Source organism: Semicossyphus pulcher, unplaced genomic scaffold (genome assembly GCF_022749685.1).
Source record: "Semicossyphus pulcher isolate SPU_LCO1_2020_fin unplaced genomic scaffold, fSemPul1.0.p SCAF_3, whole genome shotgun sequence".
Lineage (NCBI taxonomy): Eukaryota > Metazoa > Chordata > Actinopteri > Labriformes > Labridae > Semicossyphus > Semicossyphus pulcher.
The window spans coordinates 12,331,867-12,344,174 of NW_027211704.1; the positions used below are offsets into that span (position 1 = coordinate 12,331,867).

Below are 12,308 nucleotides of genomic sequence, written 5' to 3' on the forward strand. Positions count from 1 at the left end.
TTGTGCGCAAAGCCCATGTGCTCGGCGTGGCTGACTACAGCAGTGTTGGATGCGGCACCGCTCTCATGAAGGCTGTTTCCATTTTAATTTTTTATGGAGGAAGCACAAATCGGACACAATGGAGCCTCAGGAGGCGGTGATGAAGGCTTTCGAGGCGGTGACAAGGATAACGTAGCATTACCGCTCAAATTTAGACGTAGCATTTGATCAGAATAGATCCTTTATGTAGCCACCAAGGCGATCGATTGCTATTTCAAAAGCTTTTTCGACGTATAATCATCGATAATTGGCGTGACTTGCAAGTTGCTTCTGAAGGTGAAGACCACATAATCGACTTCAGACGAGGAAGGCGTGCAAAGTGAAACGTGAAAGATGATAATTACCTTATCGGGCAGGCTCGTCATTTATTGCGGCATACTGTGTGCGTAAAAAGACCAAGAATTAAGATCTATTAATATAGAAGTAGGATTAATTAAAGGAGGCATGATTGTTGTTGTGTTTTTTCCTTTTCATGCAGTCATCCCCCCGCTCTCTCCTCCGTCCCTTATCATTCCCCCTCTTCTGCTCTCCCCCTTCGTCTCTTCCTCCCGGTCTCTCCCGTGACGTCACGCCCCTCCCTGCAACATCAGCACCGCGGATAGTCCCCGCTCAACCAAACGCATCTGTGCATCTACTGTATGCATCCTCTACTACAATATACATCCAGTGTACTTGAGGTCAGAATTGCGTGCAGATGATACTAATCAGTAACTGATTTGTCAGTTGACTATTTACTTTGACTAGATGCTTCACTGTCAAGCACGTTGTTGCGATCTCTTTGTTAGATATCAGGTTTATAAACGTAAAGGACGTGTCCCATATAGGCTATCAGTGCTGGCTTTTTAAACTTTAACCCCTTAAACCCTGGCGTGTCAGTCATTACAAACTCGTGTTGTGCAGCTAAACATTGTTCAAACTCTATTTAAAAACTGCTGTCGAATTTTTTTTTGAACGATACCAGCCATACCAACCAGCCAGGCTGCAATCTGGAGAAACAAATATATATGAAGTTGTTATTTTTTGTTTTCGGTCTTTTTTAATCACGTAAAAATTGCATTTGTTTTTGACATATTTTTTGGACACAAAGGCAACGGGATATGCTGGGATACACCATGAAATACAGACATTGTTTGCTCCAAAAATTATAGGGTTTGAGATTAAAAAGAATGATCCCTTAAGAGCATGTAAAGTAGCACTACTGCTATAAAAGTCCATTCGGCTCAAGATAATAGTATCAACATAAATAGACACACTGATCGATGGAGAATCCAGACTTTCTTAATGTCAAATGTTTTATTTGTGTGTCGTGAGGCTTTGTACTGTATGTGTATATGTAAGTGTGCTGTGGTATGATGTGTTTTACTCAATCAGTGAAAGGGAAAATATAGGCTAGTATATACAGTATATATATGTGACATTGACACGAGGTTAGCAGAACAATATTGCTTCAGTTGTGACAGAAAACGGACTGGACAAAGCAAACAGCTATAAAAAGCAAATCAAAGCAACCTATGAAAGCAAACAAAGGCCAACCAATAAATCGCATTACCTTTGAGCTCAACTCTAACACAACTCATGCAACCCTTTACGCAATAATACGTTTTATCATAATCAAAACTTCTTGCTCTTGTTAAAACCAATGAGGTCATATGTAGTTCAACAGTTCAACCGTTAACTTAAAAGAGTAGGCTATTAAAGACAAAACAATGCAGATTCGGTTTATTGCATTGAGGAGATCATTAACTATAGTTTACGGGTGGTGCAAGTGCTTGAAGTTGCCGTCAAAAAGACCCGCCTCCGTTCTAAACACCGTGCGCCGTCATTGGCTGTTTTTTCAGCTCCAGCTGAATCTGATTGGCCGTCGGCGTTCAGTGGGCGTACCAGGATACAGTTGTTTTGCAACTGTTTGCAGGCGTTACTCAAACATTACATTACTATACGATTATATACAGTACAAATTGGACGTCACTTGTAAATTTGTAGGCAGTTTGCAGTTTGTGAAGCTCCGTCGTAGAAAAATGACAAACGTCGACCTCGTCCAAGTTGGAAAGAACTTCTTGAAGAGCGCTGAAACTGGAGAGGTAACCTATCTAATAGATACAACTGGTAGACTTTCTTAGCTAATATGCTAAAAGTGTAGCTTTTAACTTGCCTATGTTTTAAATAGCTGTTTTTAAATATGCTCTCTTTTGATATATAGCCCTACTGTTAGGTGGACATACTATCCTTAGAGGCTTGTGTTCCCTGCTGTGACCTAACTACTGTATTAAATCTGTCATTACCTCACAGCATTGATATAATTGCTGTCTAGTGACACCTCCAGGGTGACATAATGATGACTTGAAGAAATAATGATGAATGATAATGCTCTATTTGACTCCATGTTATAATAACATTTAAATAAAGTTTAATCAGACTACACACACATGTCCCATATGTTACCTGTTGGTTACCTGTTAATGGCTCCATTATGTGTCCCCTCTCTGTATATTTCAGAATGTGGAGCTGCAGTCTCTGTGGCAGGACCAGCCAGTGGTGTTGTTCTTCCTGCGCAGGTTTGGCTGTCAGGTGTGTCGATGGATGGCATCAGAGGTCAGCAAACTAGAGCCGGACTTAAGAGCAAGTGGCGTGGCGCTGGTAGGCGTCGGACCGGAAGAGTTGGGGTTGAAGGAGTTCAAGGAAGGAGGGTTTTTCAAAGGATGTAAGCTGTTCTCACTCATCTAATACAAATGAGACTCTTTTTCATTATTTGTATTGCACTGACATAACACTCTAAATTGAACAATATGTGGCGCTTTAACGATTATGGAGAGACAAATCTTCACACAAGGCTTAATTGCAAAAGTCTTTAATCGGATAAACTAAACCTATTGCAACTCTACCGCCCTAATTGGTCATTTTTCTTTCTGTATAGCCTTTCATTACTGAATATGACCAGAGACCAGAAAATGACCAAACAGCATCAATAAACAATAAAGGACCGCAGCTTTCCCAATTGTGATGTGTGTATTGAACAGTGGTCCCAAAAAACAAACAAATTTCTGGTTCCTTTTTCTGGTATTTGAAATGTGTAAATTTACGTCACACTTGCAGTAACACAAAAGTACTTAACTTAAGTTTCAACTCTGCTGCACAACCCCGACTTTGGCTTTGAAGTAGCCGCTTTGTCACCCTTTCACAACCCAATTTGTTTAAAGGAAAGACTGGATGTGCCACAAAGACATGACATTACTCGTGTCCTTTTTTGGGATTGTAAATAATCAACACTCTCCTTCTCTTTAAGCCCTTTACGTTGATGAACAAAAGAAAACCTACAAGGATTTGGGCTTCAAAAGGTGAGTACAGAATAATTCATGTTTCCTTTCATATAATAAAGAAGCAATTTTGTATATGGATATTTTGCTTTGTCCTTAATTAAGTACTTAAACCTACAATTAATACCAATGCCTCTTTAGGACCTACAAAAGCAAACAAGACCATCAGGAGTTCAAATGACTATTACTATATAGTTCTTTTTAATGCCTGTAACCGCTGCCATTGGGTCAGTGTTTGACTAAATGATTTACAGCATGCAGGAAGTGCCATTTTCCATGTAAAAGACAAACAGTTGGTTATCCTGATCCTGATCAGCAAAGAGAGACGACGGACCACTTTGTCCTCAGGCGTCACCTAAACTGTCACAAACTGAAAGCTTCCACACTGTGGCTTTAAGAGCGGCAAAGATTATTTGATTCATTGATTACTAGAGCAACATAAAATGAATCTGCAACTCTTATAATCAAGAGTATTGATTATAAGAGTCCTATATGACAGTAAACTGAACATCTTCAGGTTTTGGACTGCCGTTCAAATTTAAGAACACATTCACAATACATCTCTCGGGCTGTGGAAACTTCTAACAGCTATATTTCCCTTTTTTTCCAAGACCACAAATACTTCTTTTAAGTAGAGCAGCCGCCTTTTGATGATCTCCAACTGAAAAACTGTATCCTCTCAAACACAGGTACACAGCCATAAGTGTGGTCCCTGCTGCTATCGGGAAGAAAGTACGAGATGTAGCCGCAAAGGTAGATAACGTCATGATTATGTCTTGTATGTATAGGCTTTATGATGTCAAAGGAGAGGAGAGGTTAAGTTGCTGATATCTGACTGCCTCTTTTCTCTGCTGTTTCAGGCCAAATCAAAAGGCATCCAGGGGAACTTCTCAGGAGATCTGCTACAGAGCGGAGGCATGATCATTGTGGCTAAAGGTAAAATCAATGTACATAATAGAAGGGGTGTCTCGTGTAATGGTTTATAAGTTAATAGAAAGACCTTTTATACTTGAAAAGACCACACAAACCGGGGAATGTTAACATGTAAATGACCTTATAATTTGGCTATGATAAGTAGATGACCTTGATACGGTTAAATGTTGTCCAGTCTTTTGGATAAAGGGTCAAAGAAATGCATGTTGGCAGTCGCTCCTCTAGGGGGCAATGCTGCATCACATCAATGTAGTGAAGTTAAAAGTTGAATCTCCAAACTGCTCATCTTTAATGCGAGTGCTCTGTAGGGTTGCTGAATTTTGTCTTTATTTCTTGTATGCAGTGTAAGATTAAACTACAAGGCAGATGTGCATTATTGTATTGGTTCTAAGAAATGAATCTTAAAACATGAGAGAGCTTTTTTATCAGAGTGGAGAAGCACAGTCTAACATGATTTACCACTATTATCATATAATTTGCAGGTGAGACTTAAACATGGGATGGAAATGTCAATAAGTGCTCTAAAAAGGCATTTTTATACATTTTCTGTATAAAACAAAAAACAAGCCTCAGCTTTAAAAGGGAGTCAGAACGATCCTCTCCATGAGTTGAGTCTGTTGTATGGCCCAGTATGGGCTGCTTGTTGTCATGGAAAGGATCAGCTGGGGGAAGTCGATTAAAGTTCACTCTGTGCCATCTGACAGTTTAACAAATGTTGGCTTGACCAAAACTCTCTGTGCTAATCTGTGTTCAGTGTTGCTTTGAACTTGTTGCAGTGCTCTGCTACTGCTTAAATGTGTCGCTCGGAGTCATGAGTTTACCAAAGCAAATTCCGAAAAATCTGTGATTTGAATGGATAAAGCCGACAAGCTTTCTCTCAATGATCCTCCCAAATGTATTTTTCTCTGTGCAGGTGGAGAAAAGGTACTAATGCACTTCATCCAGGATTCACCGGGAGACCACGTACCTCTAGGGGAGATTTCCAAGGCTCTGGGTGTCTCCGCCAACGTACAAGCAGCAGAAAGGCCGGTGGTAAGACATCCCATGTGACAAAATAGAAGAAATCATTGAGATACACACTATATGTTTACCCCTTTTTATTGGTGCACTGTATGTAGAGTGAAGACAAATAGAAGCAAATCGTATCAGTGGGTTCTCTGAGGCGTACTGGCTGATGTTTCTCAGTAGACTCTGTTTTACGTCAGACGCGACACACACATCAGAGCAGCCCCTTCAAAGACAATTTCACACTTATTACTCCATCTTCATGGCCGGTTAGTGTCTGTGTCACAGCCCCAAAACATTTTTTACTTGAGCAGTGATCTCAGTCTGTACCTAATTGTATTTGAAAATGCTCCGCAAACAAACAGAGAAGTTATTAAACAAATGTCATGTAATACCCCTGAGGAAAATTGGGATTTGGGATTTAGGGCTTTATGAGTATAATTAACTCGTGGTTCATTTTGGAATCATATTACCAGCCTTTCCCAAAATGTATTAAAGATTTTCATGTAGCTCCACCTGTAAATCAAGAAGTGTATACTGTAGCTGTCACATGATGTCACCGTCTATTCTATTATTATCACATCAATTCAAAGTCTTCGTAAGTAACACGCACCAGCCAGGCTTTTAAATATTCACTTTGGATTTACCCATGTTTTCAAACAATTAATAAGTAGATTATATAGCCCCAAACACTTTTTATATATAATATCAATATAGAACCATTTTATATAACACCCTTCAACTTAATGTGCACAGCACTATTTTAAAAGAAGAAGGCTAAGTGCTAATTAAACACAAAGTGGTAAACAGTCAAACATGTGGCGCAAGAAATAAAAAACAAAAACAACCCAACAAACAAATTTTAATTAAGCCTAATTAATCCACTTTCTTTTTAGATTAAAGGATCAACATTTTGGGAATTGCACTTATTTCTTTGTTTTCTGCCTGGATTTAGAATAAAGGATTGCAAGTCATGCTCGTACAGAAAATAAGCTATAGCTGTGCTAATGTGAGCTTAGCTTAGCAGCAAAACTTAAAACAGCTTAGCTAGATCAGTCCAGAGGTTGAAATCTGCCTAAAAGCACCTTTTTGTTGAATTCCTTGAAAAACCGTTATATAAAAGATTACTTTTTTTTTGGTCACCTTTTTGGCTTTTTTACAGATCATACAACAGTAACTATTGTGGTCGTTAGTAAGCTTTAGCTGTGCTGGCAGGAGATTTGTTTACTGCAAGGCTAGCTGCTTCCCCCTGTTTCCATTCATTATGCTAAGCTAGGGTAACCATTTGCTGGTTGTCGTCCTATATGTAACCGACAGATATGAAAGTGGTTCAAACTTAAAGTTAAGAAGTATTTACCCAATGATTCCTTCCTATACCATACAGGTTGTGATATAAGCTAAGTGCTCAATTGTGTCAATGAGAAATGTTTTTATGGAAAAAAAACATCAGGTTTTTTGTGGCTATAAATTTAGAAAACCAGGATGCTGGTTTAGCTCAGCTGGTAGAGCAGGCGCCCCATGTACACGCACTGATCTCAGGTTCGACTCCAGGTCTGCCGATCATTTGGTGCATGTCATTCCCCACTCTCTCCTCCCCACATTTCCTGTCTATCTTCAGCCGTCCTATCAACAAAGACAAAAAGCCCCCAAAAATGTAGAAGACCTAAAATCATTGTGGAGGGAGACATTCACTAACGACTGGGTTTAGTGTGTCGATGATAAAGCTTTAAACGTTCTAAACTTCCTTTTTACTTTGGTGCACTAGAGCACCAATAGAGCACAAAAAACTGTCATTCTGTTGTAAAAGCAGTTTTTTAGATCAACATATGCAGAACACAAAACAAATACAAACCCCAGAGGGCATTCAAACATTTACAGAGCTCTGCAAACGTAGCATTAAACTGAAACATGACTGCAGGATAAACAAACTATTTGTTCGTCTTTAACGAGAGAGGTGAGCCGCATTGTTGATTCTCTCAATCCAAAAATTAAAGATCAACTTGATTTACACCATAAAGGCTCAGTTAGTAACAAATTCCTCATGGATGTCCAGATCAGGGGTTTCGTCCTGTGATCATCGGGGCTTTCAGTACGCCCATGACATACAGCACATGGTCTTCAGCGCGTTTCCCCCGCGGCTCTGTTGCTTATGTCCCACGAAATGCGTCATGTCAGACATATTGCATCATATACAACAGGCGCCCCCATGCATCTCTGCAGCCAAGGAACAGAATGGACCTTGTTTTTATCCGATGGGTCAAAATGTTGCAGAAAACAAGTCGAAGTCACAAGCTATCTGATGTGCCGACGAGGAAGAGACTGAGTGAGGTCATTAGCTGATAAAATGAAGTAATGTCGTCTTGTTCAAACAGCTGATGGTTTATTTGTCTTCTCTGTGTCTATAGATAGAAAACCTCAAACAAGTTGTCCCTGTTTGAAGTGGCTCCCATCTTTTCACCCCTCTGCAGATACATTACAACCGTTCTGTGTTTTGGGTCAAATATTTGCTCTTGATTTGGGAATATTTGTGTTTTTGTGGCTGCTTAATGTATTTATGAAGAGAAAACATTTTTCCCTCCTCAAAAGTGAACCTCGCTCAATCTTTATAGGAGGCGCTGACATCAATGATTAAAAGCTCTTTAATATCAATATGGATTTGTGAGAGATTAGTTGGATTCCCAGCGTACAGTGGAGGCAAATGCAAGCTGTTATGTTGTCTGTGCAGCTTGATCAGTTAAATAGCTGCTTATCTTTTCTGTCAGGTGTTGTCTGTATTGGCACGCTGTTTAACCTCAATAACAAACGACTCATTAATCATAACTTCAAACATTATTATTTGGTCATTATTGGAGGTCTAACCTTTGTGCTTTCTCTTGCAGTGTAATGATGATGTTTGCACACGGTGATGTCAAAGCACCCTGTCGTACCTGATGAAGAGACACACGCCGGAGGGCTGAAATGAAGATAATCATTAAAATGCTTAAGTGAGCTTGAACTCTACTGCCAACGTTCCTAATTGTTGTGACTTTGTGACAGTTTTATATCATATTATTTTATATACTGTGATACCAACAGCGACACTCCCTTGATATCGTCACCTTTTAACTGTCATGAATTTTACACTTGCACAAACACTAAGATCACAGTGATTGTTTTTACTGGCTTTTTATGAATTCCCATCCACATTCACAGTCTTATATTTAAATGAAGTCTTTTGTATGTCTCTGTAATACATGTTGAAAATTAACACTTGGCTTGAGTCAAGTTTTAATAAAGAGGAGATATCCAACTTTCTACATGACAAACTGCCTACTGGGATCTTCTCTCTACATACACTGCAGTGTTTATTCTCCATCTATTGTCACCCACAACCTAAACTCTATTAGTTTTTATTTTGGGTGATAAATGTGTCAACTCACATTCATCCTGAGGGGAACACCAACATTATAACACAATCCATCCAGTTGTTGGATGTCAACCTTATGTTGGCATTAGGGATGCATGATATTATCGGCACGTTATCAGTATCGGCCGATATTGGCTTAAAAATGATAAACGATATAATTAACTGATAAAATAATGGGCTGCTGCATACTTGATTGATGCCCGACCTCAGCGCAATGTCCCCGGCGTGAAGAAGATCCGCAGCGTGATGACGTCACGTGTGTCTACCTGCAGCATGAGAGAGTTAGAAGCCAAAATGTCCGTGGTGTGGAAGTTTTTCAAAGTGTCCGAAATAGATAGCAGACCTGCTATTTGCAATGACTGCTCAGCTTCGGTGATGCGAGGAGGAGCCAAGGCAAAGTCTTTCAACACTACAAACTTGATTAACCATCTCAAGACCCATCACCCCGACCGTTGTATCAAATGTGATAAGTATTATAATGTACGCTAATACCAATACAGAAGAGAGTTGATGATCTCTGCAATTAGGTGTGCGGGAAAAAAATATCGGTATCGGTAATCGGCTAAATGAGTTGTAAAATATCGGCATATCGGATATCGGCAAAAAATCCAATATCATGCATCCCTAGTTGGCACCATAGGGAAAGTCAGCGAATCAACAAGGTCAGTCGGAGTCTGGGAAGCATGAATGTCTGAACAAACTTTCATGACACTTTCATGTCATATAAGACAAATGGAAACACAATCAAGTAGCAAAGTATCACCAAACCTGTTTAAGTAAACAAGTAAAAAGGGGGGGTTGCTGGTTTAGCTCAGTTGGTAGAGCAGGCGCCCCATTTACAGATGCTGTAGTCCTTGACGCATCTTCCACAGGCTCGACTCCCAGTCTGCCGATTATTTAGTGCATGTCACCCCCACTCTCTACTCCCCACATTCCCTGTCTCTCTTCAGCTGTCCTATAAATAAAGGCAAAATAATAATCTTTTTTTTTAAAACTAGTAAAAAGGGAATAAAACCTGGACACAAAATTGGATCATGTTGTATGTTTGTTGTTCTTTGGGTTCATAAAAGGACAGTTGGTGCAACAGTTTTTGATTCTTGCTCTGTAGGATAAAGAAGTAGGGCCAGCTTTAAAGTGTCCATTACGTATTGATAAATGTATGTTATGTGGCATTTCACCATTCAAAGCTTCCTTAATAAGAAATAAAGTCTGTGAAACCTGCTTACACAGTGAACTGGGTGTTTAAAATCGATTGCTAAGTACAACCAAGGACGGGACTGTACTTTAACCCCTAAGCCAAACTGCTTCTTATTTACGGACTATAAACTTAACAACCACGAGCCTCGGTTCAAATACAGTGAGAGGACACATGACGGCAACACTCTGTAACATGGACATTACATAATGCTTTTGAGTGCTTTAAGGGCATCACAGGCATAAATTGTTCAATAGATTTTATTCTGAATTAGTGTTAGAGTTAGATATGTCAAGACGTACTAAAAAACAATCAATGCAATTACAAACATATACAGGGGAAAAAAATCCACTTTTTGTCTCTGCACAGATGACAATGAATCCTAAGCATGACAATCATGTTTTTAGACAAATATATATTAGGATAGAAATTACACATTTAAAGACTTGAGATTGTAGCAGTAGAGACATTTACTTTAATAGCATCTAGCTAATTACATAGCAGCAGGAACATTCATAAAACATCTTGAATCCTTGCAAAGCAACGTTATTTCATAAATATTCATGTAGATAAATAAACTCCTCTGATGGGTATACAGATAAACATGTTTATATATTACAAAAATGTATTTGTTCTTGGCTTTTTCATTTCTATACAACACAATTTCACCCAGTGTGAAGCTAGAACTAAGGCAAGAAATATAAGCTCTCTTTGTTATCTGATTTAAATCCTTTCTATGTAAATACTGCAGTATAGAACATCGAGTATCGACAACAACACTTTCTATATCATGTTCCCATTTGTGTTTAGTTAACAATTTCTAACTTTTTCTGTATTTTTTTGAGTAAAACCAGACAAAATAAACAAGAGTCTGAGCTTCAGCTGCTGCCCTTCAAACAGCAGCCCCATGTTGCCCCGTAGCTTATGATTTATCCTCCAGCATTCCTCTGAACCAGACAAGATAAATGCGCCTTTTTGTTCAAAAAATGCTTTGACATTTGAAGATATACACTTGTTTGCTTTCTTGGGAAGAGTGAGGTAAGAGGATTGATGCCATTCTCCCATCTGTCTGGTAAATATGAAGCTAGCACCCAGTTAGCTTAGCTCAGCACAAAGCCTGGAAGCAGGGTAAAAACAGCTAGCCTGGCTCTGTCCAAAGGTAACACATGATGAACTTGAAACTATGAGTTGCTTGTTGGTGCCAAGAATTAGTCTACTATTAAGTCTTGCCAACAGATAAAAGTGCAACTTCATTTCTTATTTGCTCTGGCAGATGCGTCCGTTACACCTTCCTGTTCGGACAGATTTATGTCTGACCTGGTTTAGGTCGGGCCAATCACAACTTTTTATCTAAGACAGGGCCGGTTTAAGTTGTTGCATTTTGTAAACAACCAAAATGGCTGCTGCTGATGTGGGATGTAGTGAATCTACATCATCAAACAAACTGACTGTAGTTCACATTAGGTTTAAATGGTAAATGTTGGCTACTTAATCATGTCATACCAAACATCCTTTTATGTTGTATCAATAGAAGCTCTAGGAATTGGATGTTTGATTTAGCTACCTAGCATATTACCGCCTACCGATATGTCATACATTGTGCTGCTCTGATTGGTTGATGTGTCCAGAGGCAGTTCGGTCAGCAGCTCTATGAAATCAAAAATATACTGAGAGGTCAAAAATGCTTGTCCAGCATATGACCTCTGATAAAATGTGTGTATTAAACAATGGAAGTACATGCTTGTTTTGAGATGGGTCAAAAGGTTTTGTTTACGTTGGACAGAGCCAGAACTGTTTCCTGTCTTAATGCTAAGCTAATGTTACCATCTGCAGGCTGTCGTTTACATTTAACAGACAGAAATGAGAGAGGTATCATTTGTCTCATCGAACTCTCTGCCAGAAAGTCAATTAGTGTATTTCCCAAAATGTCAAACGTTAGCTTAAACGTGGCAGCACACTATCAACACTTACATTCTGAGTAAAACAGTGCTAAAGCAACAGTATACGCCAATATGTGAAGACTGAGAGACGGACTGAGAGCGTAAAGCTTCAATATACACATTCAATTCAGCAGCCTCTGTTGAGACCTAAAAGTCGTGTTCAAACATTCAAAACAGGCTGTTTTTTTCTCCTGCTCTATAAAGGCTCTGTTCAGCACAAAAGTATCTTCCTGCAGCCACTCTTATGAGATCTGCTCCGCTTTGATTCTCCCGTCATTACTGGTTAATAAAGGTAGAAAATAACAGTCCTGGCCCTGGCCATCTCTTTAATGACAAGCTCCATTCTTCAGTGTTTCTGCCTGCAGGCTGGTGGTTTCGGCTACTGGCGGTCACCACGCTTCAGCACACCGCACTCCATCCTTTCATCTTACACAGCGCTGATCAATGTGAGATCAGAGGGCAGAGCACTTCATCTG

General features: G+C 39.4%; 1 protein-coding gene across 1 annotated transcript; it reads left to right on the top strand.

The window, feature by feature from the left end:
* Nucleotides 1-99: 99 nt before the first annotated feature.
* prxl2b (peroxiredoxin like 2B) lies at nucleotides 100-8,627 on the top strand. The gene is made up of 7 exons (XM_069678402.1): nucleotides 100-2,120; nucleotides 2,536-2,740; nucleotides 3,323-3,374; nucleotides 4,043-4,106; nucleotides 4,214-4,289; nucleotides 5,200-5,318; nucleotides 8,171-8,627. Exons 1-7 carry the CDS (start codon nucleotides 1,746-1,748, stop codon nucleotides 8,195-8,197), a joined length of 918 nt encoding a protein of 305 aa, XP_069534503.1. The 5' UTR covers nucleotides 100-1,745; the 3' UTR covers nucleotides 8,198-8,627.
* The last annotated feature ends 3,681 nt before the right edge of the window (nucleotides 8,628-12,308 follow it).

Coding starts and splice junctions, on each gene's coding strand:
- prxl2b (XM_069678402.1), top strand. CDS start 1,746: ATGCAGATTCGGTTTATTGCATTGAGGAGATCATTAACTATAGTTTAC. Junction 2,121..2,535: donor AGAGCGCTGAAACTGGAGAG/GTAACCTATCTA, acceptor TGTATATTTCAG/AATGTGGAGCTGCAGTCTCT. Junction 5,319..8,170: donor AAGCAGCAGAAAGGCCGGTG/GTAAGACATCCC, acceptor TTTCTCTTGCAG/TGTAATGATGATGTTTGCAC.